The sequence below is a fragment of the Mustela lutreola genome, chromosome 7 (assembly GCF_030435805.1).
Source record: "Mustela lutreola isolate mMusLut2 chromosome 7, mMusLut2.pri, whole genome shotgun sequence".
Lineage (NCBI taxonomy): Eukaryota > Metazoa > Chordata > Mammalia > Carnivora > Mustelidae > Mustela > Mustela lutreola.
The window spans coordinates 24,966,032-24,986,975 of record NC_081296.1 but is presented as its reverse complement, the minus strand read 5'-3'; the positions used below and the strand labels follow the sequence as shown (position 1 = coordinate 24,986,975).

The following is a 20,944-nucleotide window of genomic DNA, read 5'->3' as shown; positions in this document are numbered from 1 at the left end:
CTTCTTGAACTTCTTTGCAAGGCAGAGGTTGGCTGTAGGTCGCCCAAGGACAACATGACCCAATGGCTGATCCTTCATCTGGAATCAAAAGTTATGGCTTGAGTTTTCTGGTATCCTTGTGGGTTCATTCTCAGATTTTGGACTTTCTTTCATATTTTGTAGGTTTATTGCTACGCCTCTAGCAAAATCATTTGGCATTAAAGAGGAAGTTCGAAAGAAGATTACACCAAATACTGTCTTAGAGAACTTTTTCAAACATTCCACAAGGCAACCATCTCAAGTAAGTACAAGTTCTTTGTTTTTAGATTAAAAAAAACAACAACAAAAAACTCCTTTCTTAATGTCTCAGTTACCTGTGGCTTACATCATCTGTGTAAGATACCTGTTCCTGTTGACCATCAAATGATTTGACTCATTTGGATTTATTTCCCCTCTATTGACAAGTTATACACTGTTCCAAGCATAGTATAAAATGACACAGAAATATTACAAAATAACCAATATTCATAGTTGAATTATTATTATTATTTTTTAAAGATTTTATTTATTTGACAGAGAGAGATACAAGTAGAGAGAGAGAGAGAGAGGAGGAAGCAGGCCCCCTGCCCAGCAGAGAGCCCGATGCGGGACTCAATCCCAGGACCCTGAGATCACGACATGAGCTGAAGGCAGAGGCCTAACCCACTGAGCCACCCAGGCAGCCCCATAGTTGAATAATTATATTCAGCTACAGTGTTCAACACTAGTAATCAATGCCATAATTTTGGTATAAAGATGAAAATTAAATTTTGGGGGCACCTGGGTGGCTCAGTGGGTTAAGCCGCTGCCTTCGGCTCAGGTCATGATCTCAGGGTCCTGGGATCGAGTCCTGCATCGGGCTCTCTGCTCAGCAGGGAGCCTGCTTCCTCCTCTCTCTCTCTGCCTGCCTCTCTGCCTACTTGTGATCTCTGTCAAATAAATAAATAAAATCTTTAAAGAAAATTAAATTTTGGGGGGTGGGATACATACAAAGGATCCTTCCACAGGAGACCACTGACTGTTAAGGCAGAGTAGCCAGTACCTGACACTTCTTATGATTATGGTTCCATCGATATACATCACACACATTAGGAAAGTGTTCACTGGGTGGCTGTCATGAGTCGCGCACATTATTTTATCCACACGGTTAGAATGTGCCGTGCTCCTGCCTACTCCCCAGGAAAGTCAGAGTTCTCTCCGCAATATCAGAGGCACTTCTTGAAATGGTGTAGCACGGGGAATCTTTACATAACACACACAAAAGCTTTTGTTTTGTTTTGTTTTTAATTTTATTTGCCAGTGAGAAAGAGAGAGAGCACAAGCAGGGGAAGTGGCAGGCAGAGGCAGAGGGAGAAGCAGGCTCCCTGCTGAGCAGGGAGCCCAATGTGGGACTCGATCCCAGGACCCTGGGATCATGACCTGGGCCGAAGGCAGATGCTTAACCATCTAAGCCACCCAGGTATCCCACAAAAAAAGGTTTTAATCAAATAGTTATAAAAAAAAATAATGCCCTGGCAGGCCTAGTTTCATTTTCATCATCGTTTAAATGAGAGATGAAATAAAAACTCTTCCCAATATGACAGACACCCTCTATGATGAATACCGATAGTGACCACTGGTCATTATAAAAGTCAAGAGTATGCTCTAGCATGGTTTAGGATAGAGAGATTTTTAAGGGTGCCGAACTTTACTTGCTGAATTCTGTTGTGTCTACAATGACCATTTCTATCATGGATCCGGTGGGCTCACGTGGAGGTCAGATCATGTCGCGTGAAGCATCGGGTCCAGAATTGCTCACAGCTTGCCAGCACTGTCTGTGACTTCTGCCCTCAGCTTTTGCACTGGACTTCCTTGTTTGTTCTTTTCCTAAAATGAGGAGATTCTGACAAGCCATTTCCACATGGTCTTTATTTCCATGTGCCCTAAAGGACAGCTCATGTTCATTTCAACGCTGCTCTTACCACTGGTGATAATAAATACCCAAGATCATTTCACATTTTTCAAAAGCGAAATTAGTTAGCCAGTTTATATAAAATTCGGGGCCTTTTAGAAACTCCTTATTTTTCTCTCTTTCTGTTTGAAAATACTGTACCTGGGTAATACCGCATATAAACCATGAAGAACAGTGCTATGCTCTCAGTTACTTGACATGTTTCTATAGCAAAAGCTTCAGGTCAGCTTTCTAGGAAACCTAAAATTAGGAAATTTGGTCTCTATCAAGTTTCCCTGCTGTGAAGAGAAAAGAGCCATTTGACAGTTAAAGAAATACCAACATAACATCTTGCACGATTTTTTGTGCATTGTAGGTGTTCGATAAATGCTTGTTTTATGTGTTGATAAGAAATTACTTGGGGCGCCTGGGTGGCTCAGTGGGTTAAGCCACTGCCTTCGGCTCAGGTCATGATCTCAGCGTCCTGGGATTGAGTCCCGCATCGGGCTCTCTGCTCAGCAGGGAGCCTGCTTCCCTTCCTCTCTCTCTACCTGCCTCTCCGTCTACTTGTGATTTCTCTCTGTCAAATAAATAAATAAAATCTTTAAAAAAAAAAAAAAAAAAAGAAAAGAAATTACTTCCAGAGACTTTTGTTTCCAAGAGGTTTTCTATCCCAATAAGAGTATAGCGAATGAAGCCAGTATTGTCAAGACTGACATTCAACCAGACACATCTGCGCTCCGAAAGAGAAAATAAATTACTTCAAATCATGTTTGAGTGCTATTTCTAGATGCATTTATTAAGCAGATATCTATAGAAATGATGGGATCATAAAATGGAACTGCTTCCCATGAGGGAGTGTGATGAGCTGTGTGGGTTAGTGAATCCAGACCTCCAGGGTTGTGAGAACAAAGGCCTTGGACACAAGGGCAAAGTGAATGCAGTGTCCAACTCCAGACATACTCCTGCTCCTTCCATCGGTCCACACTGCTGGAGGGGGACTTTATCAGGGCCAACGCCCTGTCACCCCCAAGATAAATCCCAGACAAAGCACCCCTTGATGTGAGCCTAGCCATGACTTTCCTCCCCTCCTCTTCATAGGGCTCTACCCTGCCAGACTTCGTTCTGTTCCCAGGTGTTCCCTGCACACCCCTGCGCTCACCTGCAGACGACCTCACGCGCTGGCCCCTCATCTAGGACGTGTCCCTTCTCTATCCTCTCCTTCTCTGAGGCATTTTTCAGGGTCCAGCCTATGTGGAACTTTTAGAAGGTCCCCACAGGCGTAGGTCCCATGGTGTCCTGCTCTTCCCCTATCTTCGCACTCGTGGGGTTTCATTAGAATTCTTTGTTTTATTTTCTCCCTTCCTGGCCCATGTCCGTGTTATGATTCATTTAGTTCCCCAGGGACTAGCACAATGCTTGCAAGAAGGAGGCAGCAATAAGTGGTTGACAATTCAGTCTTCTCAAAAGCAGAGAAAACAAAAACAAAAACAAAAACAAAAAACAACGACCAGACATCAGCCCGTGAACCCTCGGCCTGTAAGAGTAGGTATTCGGGAGGAAACAGACTATCATATGGGCGATATCCTGTTTTTGTTTTGTTCTGCTTTCCTTCTTGCTGGTTAAATAATAGGTAGCAATTTAGGAGGTACAGAGAACCTGCAATTAGGCCTTTGCCAGTCTTCAGTGTCAGAGCTGCTTTATGAATTTTATCGACTATTAACACTGTGGGCCTGAACAATTAGGGCAACTCTGCACAATAACACAGGGGAAACTGTGTGACTGGTCCCAGACCTTGGGGTGTACAACCACCAGGCAGGCCTTATTCGGCCCTTGCAATGTTGGTCCACGATTGGCTTAATCTACTTTGAGGCACCAGTCAAGATTTAGAACCCGTTAGCAATGTCCCATTAAGATTCTGGGTGTGCACTTTCCCTCTGGGAGCCACTGGCCAGAACTGGCTCACAGATGCCTTTCTGGAACAAGAAGGGGCTTTTCTGTTTGCTGCGTCCTATCTTGTCCACACTGAAGCTGAGGGTCAGTTTGATGCCATTTTATTTTCCTACTAAAGAGGAGATGGAAATAGTTCTTGTACTTGTGTTGGAAAATGAAGGATCAAGGGTAAAGGTATTTCAAAAACTTACAGAACTTATTTCTTTGTGTCAACTGAAAACACTGTAGGTTTAGCCTCTAAAACCTGACTGTATTGAAGAATATAACTTAAGCTCCTGCCATGAAACAGACCTGATCCATCCAGCCATGTGCCTTTTTGGTCTGGCCCTAGGAGAAGAACTTCAAGTGTATGACCTTTGAGCTACTCCATCATCCATATTATATCCAGATTTAAAAATGAGTTCTGCTTCCCAGAAGAGAAGCAAACATCTATAGTATATTCTACAATCTTTACTTTTTTTTATGATTGAAATTATTTTGGATTAGTTTGACACGGGCTCTACATCTGATTAAAGGTGACAGTGATAGCCAACACCTGTTTGAGTTTTTCTGTCTTATCTGGTGGAGCCATCACTAAGATTGTGTGAAAGACCAGGAAGTGCATTAGCCTCAGTTCTTACCCTCACTTTATTATTAATTTTAGGTCTTGGACAACTTACTAAAACTCTTGGTGTTTGAGTTACCTTGTAGGAAAGATGAGGAGATTGGATCTGATCTGAAACTCTACTACTCGAGCTGATACCTAGGAAGCCTAGATAAAACTTTGCTGAATGAGTGAGCATACCTCTGCAGCTCGAATGTATGGGTTGCTGCTAAATTACAGAGTATTGCTGTTTCTTGGTAACTCAGAGTGTTGGGATTTTTTCTTCTTCTTCTTCTTTTTTTTTTTTTTTTTTTTGGTGTGTCAGCGTGTGTGATCCCATAAACCAAAGAGGTAAATTCAAATCACTGGCTCCAGATCTAACGAAGAATGTGTCTCCTCTCCAGCGCCCGAGCTCTGGTAACCCAATCGCGCTTGACCACATTCCCATCTGACTGCTCTTTATCGCCTGTTCATTCATGTTATCCCTTTTCAGACTGATATTTACGGACTGGCAAAGAAGTGTAACTTGACAGAGCGCCAGGTGGAAAGATGGTTTAGGAGTCGGCGGAATCAAGAGAGGCCGTGCAGGATGAAGAAATTCCAGGAAGCTTGGTAAGATGGCCAGTCAAGATTTTTGCAAAGCTGCAGTTTTATAATAATGGAGCAGAATGGTCATCTCAGAAAGAACACTAACGTTGGAACCAAAGAAGGTTTGGACCCAGCCCTGTCACTCACCCGTTGGGTGTTTTAAGCTAGTCACTTCTCTGCTTCAGTTTCCTTCTCAATAAAATGGGGCAAAGCTGTGAACTCTCTAAGATGAGTAGGAGATGGAATGTACTTATCTTGAAGTCCAGAAAAAAAATACAAATGTCTAAATTGGTGTTTATTTTTTCTTAGGGTAGAGGTCAGCCCTGTGTCACAAGACTTTATCACCTGTTTCCAATCATATTTCGATTATTATATCACATTACAAGAGCAGAGAATGGGCAGGTGTCTTTTTTTCTGTCCCACTTGATTCATTCCCCCCTCTGATCCCCCACCCCATGCCCATGGACCAGAAGGCCCATTCCTCTGGATTTCCCACTTGGTTTTAGCGGGAAGGGGTGCAGAGGGGAGAGGCGGAGGGGAGACGTCAGCCTCAGTTGGGGTACCAAGTAGGATTTTTGCCAGAACTGGCTACTTTGAATATGCCTTGGGGGCTGTGAGGCTACATGGCACTTATTTTTTCTTTCATTTGAGTTCTATGGGGTTTTTTCCCCTCCTTTAGAATTTTGTTATACTTTGGGTCACTCCCTTGGTGGCGCATGGGTGATTCAGTGGTAGAATTCTCGCCTGCCACTCCCTTGGTGGCAAAAACTAATACTTCTGTGAAAAAGGTGGACTAGGTCATTGCTCTCACTTTTTTCTTCTTCTTTATGTCCAGACAAATGCCCATTCACTGGGTTGTGTTGTGGCTTTTTTTAAGATTTTATTTATTTATTTGACAGAGAGAAACACAGTGAAAGAGGGACACAAGCAGGAGGAGTGGGAGAGGGAGAAGCAGACTTCCCACGGAGCAGGGAGCCGGATGTGGGGCTCAATCCTAAGACCCTGGGACCATGACCCTAGTCGAAGGCAGATGCTTAATGACTGAGCCACCCAGGCGCCTGTGGATTGTGTTTGATGCCACATTCTACACACCAACAGTGTCCCTTCTTTCTGCCCATTTCTTATGGGCCTCACACTGCCTGGTGACTTTGACCAGACATTTTTTGTTTCGATGACAAAGTGATTAGAGAGCTGATGTCAGACGCTCACATAAATGGAGGCTGGGGCTAAGCTTTAACGGCTTTTTTTGTTTACCTGTACATGCCTGGGGACTGTGATCCTGCTCTGATGCTGGTGAGGGTTAGGGGCATAAACTCAAGTCTTCAAGGTGTCTCAAAACAAGCGATCATTTCCCATCACAGGCTTCCACTGGAAGCTCAATGTGAATGGCCTGGTTTGTTTTCCAAATAGCTTCTCTGATTTTTAGCTCTTGAAAGTTTGGATAATGTTGTTACCACTGATGTCAGCTTGGCCAGTCTCTTTAAACCATCGCCACAAAGCACTACAAGGTGGCACTGGTCTCATATTACGTTTTCCTGTTCTCCTACTATTGTTCATGTATTTTTCCTAGCAAATGATTCTTATCTTAAATAAAGTCCCCAGGCAGGGACAAATTCTCTCCTCTGGAGCTGAATCAGACTGGAAAGTCCCTGGTAATTTCTTGTACATGATAGTGCCTTACAGTTTATAAATAATGTTTGATCCTCCCTCCAATGCTATGAGGTAATCAAGGAGAGTGGAGCTAGCCCCGTGAAAGAAATGAAAAATGATTCGACCTTTCCAGGGCCATATGTCAATCAAATCTCAATGAAATGGGAGGGAAAACAGAAATAAGAAACTACAGATCTGGCTTCTTAAAGGACCTTGTTCAAGGTACCCTAGCTGTTGGCAGGGCTGTGGCACTCACGTCTTCTCACTCTTTTTGTGGTACTCTTTCTGCTCCGTGGTATTGCCTCTTGACCCATAATGCTTAGCTCTCAGCAACCAGAAACCGCCTAGGTCAATTAACCATTTGGGTCAACGAGGCCTAATGTTGGGAATCTGGTTGCTGATGAGTCTACTGAAAGTCAGCTTTGGAATTCAGGCCAGGGAAGGGAATTTCAGGCTGTCAGCTGTCAGTCAGCCAGGCAACGAAGACGGTTATGTCAACTCTCTTCTCTGTACGCGGCTCAGCCCTACACTGGGCGGAGTTCTAGGTTGTTTTGTTTTGTTCTTTCCCCCATTTTCAAGTTGTTCATGTGGTATATTTGGAATTGGGAGAAAATTCAGGAATCCCTGTTAAGGAAAGGGGTTCATGGTGTAACTAGATAAACTAGCACCAGATGTGAAATTTGGTCAACCTCTTCTGTCTGATTCTTTCTTCTTACAACACCTTTCTTTCTTCCTTTGTTTTCCTTCCTTCCTTCCTTCCTTCCTTCTTTCCTTACTTTTTCTTTCTTTCTCTTTCTCAGTGTTCAGCGATTCATTAGTTAAGTGTAACACCCAGTGCTCATCACAGCACGTGCCCTCCTCAATACCCATCACCCTGTTACTCCTTCCCTCCACCTCTCCACTCTCCTCCCTTCTGAACCCCCCAGATTTTTCCCCAGGATCCACAGTCTGTCATGGTTCATCTCCCTGGTTTGATTTCTCCCCCTTCAGATTTTGCTCCCTTCCCCTATGGTCCTCCGTGCTATTCCTTATGTTCCACGTGAGTGAAACAGTACAATAATTGTCTTTCTCTGCTTGACTTACTTCACTTAACATAATCCCCTCTAGTTTCATCCATGTTGATCCAAATGTTGGGTATTCATCGTTTCTGAGGCTGAATAATATTCAAAGTTCTAGATTTTAAGAGGGAAGTGAAAGTGGAAGTCCTGGTCACTAGCCTTAAACAGCTAATCAGGGAGACCAGACTGTCCCTTGTGAAACCATAGGATCCATCCATTTATTCTACCAATGGTGCATGAGCCTCTACCCCTGTAGTCCATGGTCATGTTTCAATGCGTGGTGGGCATTCAGAGCAGATGGTGTCCATAGAGCTGGTTACAGTAGAGGAAGGCTTTTTAGAGTCAGACCTAGAGAGGGAGTGGCAACATGGACCTTGAGGATTGAGCTGGGATTTCCATGAGAAAAGAATTCAGGATTTGAAGGGAGTTTGTTTCAAGGAAGGCAAAGAGGCAGAGAAAGAATGTGAATAATGTATTCAGGATATAGAAGCGGGCCAACAGACCAAATGCAAGCTTTACCTTCTTCTTTACAGATACCACAAATTTCCTCAAAGTCAGAACACCATTGTAGACTTAATAAATCAAGCAAAATGCCAAGCCACTGAATCGTATGAGGATTGTGCTTTATTCCTCCAGCAACGTGATGTGCTGTGGGAATCATAGTAAGAGACACCTAGCCCCATGCATGTGGGAAATCTCAGAAAACTTATTTCCCAACACCGAGCTTTAACAATGACTTGCCCAAAGGCAGAAACTCCTCTATAATATCAGGAGGTTTTAAGTTTACTGTTTTATTTCCTTGATGACTTCCTTTTTTTTAAATTGATATATAATTGACCTACAGAATTGGATTAGTTTCACATGGTGATTGGACATCTACATACATTCGGAAGTGATCACAACAATAAATCCAGCAGCTGTCTGCCACCATATAAAGTTGTTACAGTATTATTAACTGTATCCCCTGTGCCGTACTCTGCATCCCCAAGTTTTATATACTTAATAACTGGTAGTTTGCACCTTTGACTCTCCTTCCCTTGTTTCACCCCTACCCTCTCCCTCTGGCGACCACCAGATTGTTCTCTGTAGCTGTGAGTCTGTTTCTATTTTGTTTTATTTGTTCACTTGCTTTCTTTTTTAGACCCTATGTGTAAGTGAAATCATATGGTATTTGTCTTTCTAGACTGTCTGATTTATTTCACTTAGCTTAATACGCTCTAGCTCCATCCATGTTGCACAAATGGTAAGGTTTCATTTTTTTATAGCCAACTAGTATTCGTGTGTGTGTGTATGTGTGTGTATCTCACATCTTCTTTATCCATTCATCTGTCAATGGGCACTAAGTCGCTTCCATATCTTGGCTATAGTAATTGGTTACATTTAAAAATGATGACCCCTAAACCCTGTTCTGCAGAATTCAGGATTTTAAACCACAGTGCATCCTTTATTTTTAAAGTAAACTCCATATTAGCTGTCCACTTTTCTTTTTAAATAAACATTTCCATCTAGCAGCAAAAAGTTTATTACAAAGATCCCAGGTAATTTCCAAGGAACTGATGTAGATAGACAGGGAGCTCTCCTAACTCTGGAGGGAGGGCTCCCCTCTGGCTGGCTGGGCTGCCATCTTGCCTTTGCTGACCCAGGGACAGGTCCCTGCCTGCTCCACTGGGCCTTGCCCCCTCCTTAGCCCCATTGCTGGCCTTGCCAGCTTCTCTCTCCATTGCTCAAGATTGCATTTGCCATCTGGGCCTGACCAATCATTTTCTGGATTTTTCTTTTTTTCCAAGAAATTTTTTTACTTCTAATTTCGTTTTTCTTAGCCTTTCCTGGAAAAAAAAGGAGGGGAGGACAGTTTTACTACCTTTTTCATCTGAAACAGGTAAAACAACATCAACAAGTACTTTATCATTCATCTCACAATTAGGGAAGTGCAGCGGTTCTCAAACTTTTTGGTTTTAGAACCCTATTTGTCCTCTGAAAAACCCTGAAGGACCCCAAAGAGCACTTGTTTGTGTATGTTATGGCTACCAATACTAGAAATGAAGGTAGAGACATTTATAATACATAAGAATACACAAACGATGGGGCACCTGGGTGGCTCAGAGGGTTAAAACCTCTGTCTTTGGCTCCGGTCATGGTCCCAGGGTACTGGGATCGAGCCCTGCATTGGGCTTCTCTGCTCAGTGAGGAGCCTGCTTCCTCTCTCTCTCTGCCTACCTCTCTGACTGCTTGTGATCTCTGTCTGTCAAATAAATAAATAAAATCTTAAAAAAAAAAAAAGAATACACAAACGCACATCATATCAACTCTTAGAGTGATGCTGGTATCTCCTGTACTGAGCCTCTGGAAATCGCTGTTCCTGTGAGGGGATGAGTGAAAATGGCAATAACATGGTAGTCATGTTATGGAAATATTTTGACGCCAGGAATCCCTGGCACACACTTTTGGAGCCTACCAGGACCAGTTAAGGAAAGTGCGACGCTTGGGTTTGGCATTCACATCCAATGTCCCCTGCACAGCCTCGGGGGTCATTACATGATCTCTCCCAACCTCTGTGTCCCTCTGTGGTCACCACCTTATCTACTGTTCCTAGTCCAGAAACCTGTTGTGAAGATAAACATGTGACAACACCCACGGGATGAGCACAGCGCCTGGCACAGAGTAAAGAGATCAGCAAATATCGGAGAAAAGAACAATTCAAGATGTGCCACCTAGACTCACGGCTTCCTCTGGGGCCGGCAGGTCCGATCCTACTTTTTCTGTTCCTGTTTGGCCGCGATATGCTCTTTGAGTCTAGGGAGCCAAGGATATGCTCTTTGAGTCTAAGTGTGGGCCTTTGCCGGATGGGCTATGAACATAACAAGGATGGGCAGGTCTCAGCCGGCTCTACTTATCAAATGTTCTTTGGGTATTTTTATGGTTCAGATTTCTGAAGACTGGGATCCTACTTTTTTTCTATCAAAACAAGCCAGGAAGAAAGATGATCATCCGGCCTATAGGCAGGACAATGTTCAGGAAGAACCACTGGCTTCGGAGTCCAGAGACCTGCCCTCAGCCTCAGCTGTGTTACCTGCTTAGGTGTGGGAGCTGGGGAACTGGTTTTGCCTTTGATGAGCCTGACAGTCCATCTACAAAATGGGGTTGGGTGAGCCTGGTGGTGGGTATTAAGGAGGGCACGTATTGCATGGAGCACTGGGTGTGGTGCCTAAACAATGAATTTTCAAACACAGAAAAAAAAATTTTTTTTTAAAGGAAAAAAAGAAGAAAACAAAAAGAGAAAACATAGAATGGGAAAAAATGTCCCAATAGGTATATTTGACAAAGGACTTGTATCCAGAAAAAAGAATGATTATAACTCAACTACAAGAAGAAAAGCAACCTAATAGAAAATTCGACAAAACTACTTGAATTTTGACTTCACAATTAAGATACACAAATTTTCAATTTATATGTTAACTCTTTTTTTTTTTTTTTTAAAAGGGATCTATGTCTGCCTTCCTCTTTCTTACTTAGCTTTCAGGCATATTGAAGAAAATGCTCTAAAGCATTATGCAAGAATAAGGAACAAACATTATTATTATTATTATTATTATTATTATTTTAAGATTTTATTTGAGAGAGGGCACGAGCGGGGAGAGGGGCAAAGGGAGAGGGAGAAGCAGACTGAGCAGGGAGCTGGACTCCAGGCTTTATCCCAGGACCCTGGGATCGTGACCTGAGCCAAAGGCAGACACTTAACCCACTGAGACACCCACGCACCCCAACAAATATTATTTTTAATATTATTATTGGTTCAGCAATCATGAAATAAAATAGCCATACCTTTTTTTTTTTTGCAACTTTATTGTGCAAACTTATAAACATCCACAAAAGCAGAAAGACTGGTATAAGGAGCTCTGTGTGCTATGTACCCGTCATCGTGTTTAATTATCACCAGTTGATGGCAATCCTGTGTCATCTGTGTCCCCCCCTGTTTCTGTGGATAAATTTTTTTCTGCCACTTATATTGTGATAAAGTTGACATACGTCGCTGTGTAAGTTTAAGGTGTACAGCATGATGGTTCGACTTCTGTATATTGTGAAATGATCGCCACAGTGAATTTAGTTAGCGTACAAAAGGGAAAAAAGTGTTGTCTTCTCCTTGGGATGAGAACTTGAGGATCTATTCACTTAGCATCTTTTAAACATGCCATACAGCAGTTCAACTCTAGTCATCACTCTGTACATTACATCCCGGGACTTATTTACCCTGTAACCCAGAGTGTGTTCCTTTTGACCACCTTCATCGCAGTATTACCAAAAATTACTTTTGACACAGATATCAGCCATTGTATGATTTCACTGTAAATATTTTGGTATGTATCTCTAAGAAGTAAGGACTCTATTTTAAACAAAATTGAAATACCAATATGATACTCTAAAAAAAATCTTTAATAACTGGTGCCTGGGTGGCTCAGTTGGTTAAGTGGGCAGACTCTTGGTTTCAGCTCTGGTTGTGCTCTCAGGGCTGTGAGATGGAGCCTGATGTTGGGCTCCGTGCTTGTCCCTCTCTCTCTCTCTCTCTCTTTCTCTCAAATAAAAAAATCTTCTAAAAAAAACCTTTAATAATATTAAATATTCTTGATTAACTCACAGTTTTCTTTACAGTTCGTTTGTTTGAAGCAGGATCTTTCAGGATCTTTTATAGGTCTTTCTCCATACGTGAGAAAATTGCCTTTTTTTTTTTTTTCTTTGAAGTCTGCTTCATGGAAACCTTTTCCATGAAGGACTTGGAAACCTTTTCACTGGGACTTAAGTGGGGATAAAATAAAGGATTAGATTAATACTAATGTCAAAACGTTGTCCATTGTGTACCAGGAACTGGGTCTATTGTGTGTCAGGCATAATATAAACAGGAATAATAGTTGTCCCCACTAGTTAATGCTTGCTTCATACCAGGCACTGTGATCAATACTTTCCACTAATTAGCCTCGATTCTTTTTACATTTTGAGGTAAGTTTTGTCATTCCCATTTTATATGTGAAGACGTGAAGACTTCCCAAGGTTAAGTGATTTCCCTATAGTTACAGCCGTCAGACAAGAGGCAGAGTCAGGATATCAGATTAGATTCGCCTGTGCATTCTTTCCAGACACCGTCGTTCCAAACGTATTTCTCCTCAAATGTCAATCACCTTTACCAGATCTTTCTTTCTTTTGGCAGCTGGAGATTTGCATTTTACTTAATGATTACTGTTGCTGGAATTGTCTTTCTTTACGATGTAAGTTGTCTCTCTGATATTCTTTGATGGGAATTTGTCTTTAATTATAAAAATCATTGCCTGTGAATTCCTCATGAAATAAGGTTCTCAATAAGTTAACCAGCTTTCATGCTTTTAAAATCATGTCAATGTCTAGAGAAGTCATAACCCCTCAGTCTGCCTTTCAAAGCCTTGTTAAGCATTGAATTTGCAAATTGACCCTGGACTCCTGACAATCCACTGAACATACCTGGTGTATCTCACTTTTGGATTTTAGCCCATTTTACCCCTCTGCCAGAAATGTCTTGTCCCTCCCACCTCTACCTCCACCTGCCGAATCCCATCCAGGCCCTTACAAAATACCACCTGTTCGGTCAAGACTCGGTACTCACTTATCAGAAATCTTCCCTTACCATATGACCTTTGCATTGTCTGTTTAAAGAGTTACTAAACGATTACCTCATTAAGTGATGTATAAACTGCATAGTAAGTTGAATATTTCCTTTTTAAAAAAAAAAAGATTTTTTAAAATATTTTGTTTATTTGAGAGAAAGAAAGTGAGAGAGAGAGAGAGAGAGAGAGAGAGAGAAAGAAAAGGAACCAGGGGAGGAGCAGAGGGAGAGGGAGAAGTCAGCTCCCCATTGATCAGGGAGTCCAATGTGGGGCTCGATCCCAGGACCCCAGGGCCATGACCTGAGCTGAAGGCAGATGCTCAACTGACTGAGCCACCCAGGAGCCCTGACTGAATAATTTCCTGTGCAAGACAGCACTGTGTGGTCCCAGATTCACTAGAAGTCGTGAGTATCCGAGGCATGTTATATGGGGACATGTATAAATACCGACAGGGAGAGGTGCAGCAGGAACAATAGTGACATCAGAAAGAGCTTATATTTTCTGCTGAAATCAGCCTTTGATGCTGACAAACTAATTTTTTTCTCGCTTGGTCCCTTGTTTTTTCAGAAACCTTGGGTATATGACCTGTGGGAGGTGTGGAATGGCTATCCCAGGCAGGTAAGTCCCTTCTGATACGTGTTGTAGCTTTATGAACTTTCAAACAAAACCCTTAACTTGATTTTGGAATTCTTGTCTACCCTTTCAGAAATAAAATGCCTTGAAATATTATCTTTGATTCCTTCTCAGAAGTTGAAATCTTTTTTAAACTTTGTTTATTTAAGTGAGGGAGAAAGAGAAAGACAGAGAGAGGGAGGGGCAGAAGGAGAGAGAAACCTAAACAGACTCTGTGCTGAGCCTGGACCCTGAGGAGGGGCTCCATTTCATGATCTTGACATCATCACCTGAGCTAAAACTAAGAATTGGACTCTTAACCGACTGTGCCCCCCAGATGTCCCTCAGAAATCGAAATCTTAAAGCATCACCATTTTGGGGAATTCTGTGGAACATAAATAGGTATAAACAAAAGTTTAATGCCTTAAAATGAGTCACTGATACAGTAATACTAAAGTAGTGACTGCTGTCATTGTCCTTAGGCCTTGCTGCCGTCCCAGTACTGGTACTACATTTTGGAGATGAGCTTTTATTGGTCTCTGATATTTAGCCTTGGCTCTGATGTTAAGAGGAAGGTAAGTATCTTTTATTGTTTGTTTTTAAGATTTTGTTTATTGCAGGGGGTGCTCAGGAGAGAGCAAGCAGGGTGGGGGTGCTGCAGGGGGAGAGGGAAAGAGAATCCTAAGCAGACTGTGCTGAGCGCAGAGCCAGATATGGGGCTCGATCCCAGGACCCTGAGATCATGACCTGAGCTTAAACCAAGAGTCAGATGCTTAACCAACTGAGCCACCCAGGTGCCTCTAGGTAAATATATTATTTACAAAGCTGATTTATCTACTTTTTCAGAAATTGTCAACCCTCCCGTCCCCAATCCTAATCTTTACACTGTATTGTTAGGTGTATTTAGTTTCAATTCCTAGCCTTTTTGTATTTTATAGAATGGTGCAAATCTGCTCATGCTTTGGACCCTCAGTAAGTATTTGCAGTAAAGCATTCTAGACCCTTCCACTTGGAAGCTCCACTCTTGTTCAGCAAAAAGAGAATTCTCCTTTATGTGGTCTGTTTTGTCCTTTGGGTTTAGACAATTGCTGTTCTGCAGTACAGGTGTTAGTAGTTTTAATTCTGCAGCCACATCCTTTACTTGATTACAAACCACCTTATGTAATTTTTTGATGTGTTCAAAGACTTCAAATACATGTTGTCCTTAATTCATCCAAGATTTTTGGGAGGAAACTTTGGGCGTGCTTGGCTTTACTTTAAATGTAGAAAAATTGAGTCACAGGCATGCTAAAAAAAATGTATCCTCTGAGTTAACAAAATGAGGCATTTTAGGAACCGTTTGCTGCTACAGAAAATCCTTTATTAGATTCTCAATGCAATCACAAGATTTTATCATGTATGTTAGAAACTCAGATCAAATAATAAATACTCTTGGCATATACCTCCAAATGCTACACTCTATTTACAAAGTCAGTTTGTGGAAAAATTTGTGTGACAAAGTTAAGTTGAACTCAGTATTAAGGAGATAATCTCAGACCAAGTCAGCTTGGTTAAATGTTTGGGTGAGTGATGGTGTGCCCCATCTATCACCTAAAGGGCTCAATTCACTGTAGTGAAGAGATCTTAAAATAAAGAATGTATGTATAAGAGGGGCGCCTGGGTGGCTCAGTGTGTTAAGCCTCTGCCTTCGGCTCGGGTCATGATCCCAGGGTTCTGGGATCAAGCCCCACATCGGGCTCTCTGTTCAGCAGGGAGCCTGCTTCCCCATCTCTCTCTGCCTACTTGTGATCTCTGTCTGTCAAATAAATAAATAAAATCTTAAAAAAAGAAAGAATGTAAGTATAAGAATATAATATGTAAAAGTCTGATAAAAAATAATCTCCTTTTCCATAAAACTTAATCATAGCTGTAGATGAACCGCCATTAATTTTAGCCTGGGCAAAGAATACATCAAAATTTAATTGTTTGAGTCATTTTTTTCAAGGGAGAGAATTAAAAATAATCCCCTTTTAAAAGGTCTTCAAAGATATACTAAGGTGGGTCAATGTTATATTGATCCTGTCTTTCTCCCCCATCTGAGTTTACAGTAGTTGGTTTCTCTTTACTAACAAGGGCATTGGGTACCTTTTTAAAAATTAAATATAAATAGATGTCATATATTTTGTAAATACATATCTTCAGAGACAAAAATTTTTGGAAGGTGGGTAAAGCATGGACTCTGGAGTCAGAATGCCCAGGTTTGAAACTCTGGGTTCACCATTTACTAACATCTCAGGCTAGCTGACCAGACTCCGTAAACTTGATTTCCTCATCTGTAAAATGGAGCTAAAAATAGTTTCCATCTTCTCTGGTTATTGTGAAAATTAACCCATACAAAGCACTTCCTGGTGTACAGTAAGTGCTCAGGAAGTTAGACCATTATTAGTAGTATCATGTTTACTCTTTTACTTCAGCTACAAGGAAACTGAAATCTTTAAGTTTTTTTCTTAAACATCCTTCTAGAGGTCTCTGCACACTGTACAAGGCAGTCATTGATAGTACGTAATTCATTGGTTTTGAGTATGTACACAGTTACAGCCACAGTCATTTTTAGAATATTTTTGTCCCCCCCCCCAAAGATATCCTGTCCCTTTTTGCAGTCATTCCCCATTTCTCCTAACTTCTCTTGCTCTAGGCAACCCACTGACCTACTTTCCATCTCTATGGATTTGCCAATACTGTATATTTCATATAAATAAGCTGAATCATAGTATATGGGTTTTTTGTGTCTGGTACTTTCAGTTAACATAATGTCTTCAAGGTTCATTCATGTGGAAGCATGTATCAGTCCTCATTCCCTTTAATTGCTAAATAACTGCCCATGGTATAGATAGATTGCATTTTATTTTACCTGTTTACTACATGACGGCTATTTGGGATGTTTTCTTTGTTGTCTCTTGGGAATAATGGAATATGAACATTCATATACAAGTTTTTGCATGGACATATTTTGCATGGACATTATTTTTATTTCTTCCAGTAGAATTGCTGGCTTATATGATAATTCTCTATTTAACCTTTTGTGAAACTGCCAAAAGTGCTGCACCATTTTACATTCCTCCCAGCACCATACAAGCTTTCTAGTCTTTCCACGTCCTTGCCAACACTTGTTAGAGTTCATCATTTTTATTATAGCTATCGTGGTGGGGATGAAGCCGTATCTCATGGTGGTTTTGATTTACATTTTCCTGATGACTAATGAGGGTTGAGTGCCTTTGTGTACTTGCCCGCCGTTTGTATATGTTGTTTGCAGAAAATGTTTAAGTTTTTATCCTTGACTGTGGTAGCTTCTTTTAGCCCAGGGTTGGTAGTATTGTCCTTTCATTTGTTACGTGTTTCCTATGTGGTAACTCTTACTTTAATGGTTGTAAAATTTTAATATATTGTATATCTGTCTTTTTCCCTTTTTGGAATTAGAGAATAAAGGATAAATGTAAATATACACAGGAAAGTGTGTGTATGTATATGGTGTGTGTATGCATGCATGTGTGTGTGTGTCTATGTATATCCATTGTGGGTCAGTGGAAAGAACAGCAGATGTTAGGACTTCGATGACAACTATTCAACACTGTCCCAAATGTAAGTGACTTCATCAGTGAGGATAACGTGTGTTAGTCCCCTCACAAGGATTGTGTTTAAGAATCAAAGTGAAAGCATTTTACAAATCTCAAAACATTCAGATGTAAGTTGGTTTTTTGTGAAATCTTGCCATTTGCCACGACATGGTTGGAACTAGAGGGTATTATGCTCAGTGAAGTAAGTCAATCAGAGAAAGACAATTATCATATGATCTCTTTGATATAAGGAATTTGAGAGGCAGGGTAGGGGGTTGTGGGGGGAAGAGAGGGAAAAAATGAAACAAGATGGGACTGGGGAGGGAGACAAACCATAAGAGACCCTTAATCTCAGGAAACAAACTGACGGCTGCTTGGGGGTGGGGCAGTAGGGAGAGGGTGGCTGGGTGATGGACTTTGGGGATGGTATGTGCTATGGTGAGTGCTGTGAACTGTGTAAGACTGATGATTCACAGACCTGTACCCCTGAAGCAAATAATACATTATAGGTTAATTTTAAAAGTTGTTTTTTGAAAAATATTATTATTATTATTGTTATTGTTGTTAACACTTCCAGTGATTAGGAAATAACTGCATTTGCCTAATAGCTTCTATTTTCCTCTCCTTTTGTAGGATTTTCTAGCTCATGTCATCCACCACCTGGCTGCTCTTAGTTTGATGAGCTTCTCTTGGTGTGCTAATTATATTCGCAGTGGGACCCTCGTGATGATTGTGCATGATGTGGCGGACATTTGGCTGGAGGTAAACGTTTGCCATTAAAAAAGTAATAACAGTACCATGTCTTGGGTTTCTGGAACTCCTCCCTGGGAGAATGGTCTGGGAGTGATTTAGCAAGCCTCCCTGTCCTGAAAACACCCAAAGTCTGAGGTTGTCTCTGGGTCCTCGGGTGCTTCAAGCTTAGAGAAATGAAAGCTTTTAGTGTTTAGTCCCCAGTCTTCTCCACGGTACTTGAGAGAGGTTAACCCATGGGGTTCCACCTGTACACGTTGCCTGCAGATACTAGCTCAGGAAGTAAGGTGAGATAACTTGAGGAAGGAATGAGCTCTAATCGTTTTAAAGGAAAATGTGGATTTGTGGCTTTATGGATTCTTAATGTTGGATAGTACCATATATTGACTTAAGCCAAAGCCAAATACCCATTGAAGGGTCACACTGGCCAGACAGGGATCCTCCTCCAGTTTTAAAGAACGAGGGCTGATGTTTCTTCAAGTGGCATTTATTTCCTAAGGGAGGAATGTTTTGGAGCAGGGGACATTAAAACAAGAGTCTCCCTCATCCCAAGCAACACACAACAGGAGTAACAAAGCAAATTAGGATTGTTTTCTCTACTTGTCTGGGTTATGTATTGGTTCCTGTTTGCCCCGAGGCAGTGATCCAGCAGCCCTCTTGCTCACCAGCTCTCCTGCTGTACTTAGGGCCACATTTCCCAGAGCCATAAGTTTGTCCTCTAAATACCTTCACTTATAATGAAGCCGAGGAAAATAATGCTTGCCCATCTCGTGTGCAGGATTGCCTCTTGAAGGGTTAATAGCTGAATGTAAGTTGGTATGGGAGAAATTCAATTTGATAGCATCTTGTTCTTCTAGATCAGGGTTCACCAAACTTTCTGGTGAAGGGCCAGATAGTAAATCAATTCTGTGGGCACTGTAGAATCTCTTGCCATATCATCTTCTTTTCTGACTGTTTGCTTTTTCTTTTCTCATACCCCTTTAAAAATGTGAAACCCATCCTTACGGAGTGACTACCTTTAGCCCATTGGCTGGATGGAAGTTTGCTAAACCCTGTTATAGATGTAACCAGAAGTCATTTGAAGCCATTTCAAAGCCACTGGCTACTGTTAAAATATTAAATGTATACAGAATTTTGTTTCTTCTGTGTAATTGGCATTAGACACGTAAATCCCATTCCAAAGGCAAAGATTATTCAGGGCAGCAAATGGCTTAGCAGAAGAAGGATTGTGCCAGTTTTCCCATGTGTTGTGATCTCAATGTAGCCATATCTGTTATAATTACCTCTGCCTCTGATTGTATCTCGGTAACCCTGCCTGTAATTAAGACCACATTGGCCATGACTTAAGAACTTGATGCTACTCTGTTGATTTTAAGCACTCTAGCCTTTGGTGTGTATCCACTGTAAAAAAAAAAAAAAAAAAAAAAAGCTTCATTGTGTTGTTAAAAAGGAGTTAGATGTGGAGACTGGGAATAAGCTCTGGGTTGTCCCTGCCCACTCTCCCCGACCCATCCCTGACATGCTATGACTCCCTAGGTGACTGGGGCAAATCACTTAATGCTTTGTTTTCTGTCCTCGGCGGTAATATGAGAAGTCATATCTGCTCCGTAGGGTATATCGTGAGATTTAGCTCATTACTGTTGGAAAATGTTCTGAGCTTCTTAGGTGAAAAAAAAAAAAAAAAAGCAAACAGAAGGAAAATGAAATTTCAAACTCAGAGGGCCCTTCGGAGATAAACTATGAGAACGGCCTCATGTTGTTAATGATCATGAATCATTCCTGATTCACAAACCATGATCTAACCTGAGATTCAATGAGCAAGGCCAGCACCTTCCACCATCTGGGAAGAGGCACCACGAAGTGGTGGCACGGGGGCCGATTTCTGATATCCTCCAAGGATGCCTGGTCCACAACTTCCTCGAGTAGTTGGCTTTTCTGGTTGTCTTCTCGGGCAAGTGCTCATTGAACCCAGACATTGAACAACTTTTGGCCCTGTTGAGACCCTCCTAAAGATGGTGACTATTAATCTTTCATATTCCTCAAGACAGTTGGTGTGAGTCATCTTTTAGCCTTTTCTTGGAAAGGAAAAACAGCCTTAACATCTAGAACTCTGACTTAGAAGGAACCTCTGTGTTCTTCATGCCTCCTCCTGATCCTCTTGTTTCCCCCATGTTCAAGTTTGTATGCAGGGCCCAATGCTTGAACAGTATCCTGACTCACGCTTAGCAAAGGACCAGAGTGACTGTCGATCTCCATCATTGCACAGCTGGGAATATTCTGTGTGTGTATTTACCCCAAGGAATGCTACTTTGCCTTCACAAGTGCTCTCCCTTCCTGCCTGTGCACATCTAGCTAGCCACCCTAGCCCAGCCTCTGACTCTTCAAACAACTCCCACACTCCATTCCAAGCACCCTGAACTTCTGGCCCAGATCCCCATACCCATCTCCCACCCACTTGGCAGACTAGCCTTCCGTCGCAGCATTTGAATCTGTTGCCTTCTGGGCCCCCTGCCTCTCCACAATCTGATCATATCCTTACCCCATGGTAAATATGGCAGAGTATGGAAAACGTCATGAAA

The 20,944-nt window shown here is 41.8% G+C and overlaps 1 protein-coding gene across 2 annotated transcripts in view; it reads left to right on the top strand.

Moving 5' to 3' along the window:
- CERS3 (ceramide synthase 3) overlaps window positions 1–20,944 on the top strand; it is a 108,213-nt gene that overhangs the window by 46,031 nt on the left and 41,238 nt on the right. For both annotated transcript variants that reach the window (XM_059180155.1, XM_059180156.1), the window contains exons 4-9: window positions 163–280; window positions 4,978–5,096; window positions 12,981–13,038; window positions 13,978–14,028; window positions 14,505–14,597; window positions 18,249–18,377. In XM_059180155.1, the coding sequence (XP_059036138.1) occupies window positions 163–280; window positions 4,978–5,096; window positions 12,981–13,038; window positions 13,978–14,028; window positions 14,505–14,597; window positions 18,249–18,377 (568 nt within the window). The remainder of the gene's footprint in view (window positions 1–162; window positions 281–4,977; window positions 5,097–12,980; window positions 13,039–13,977; window positions 14,029–14,504; window positions 14,598–18,248; window positions 18,378–20,944) is intronic.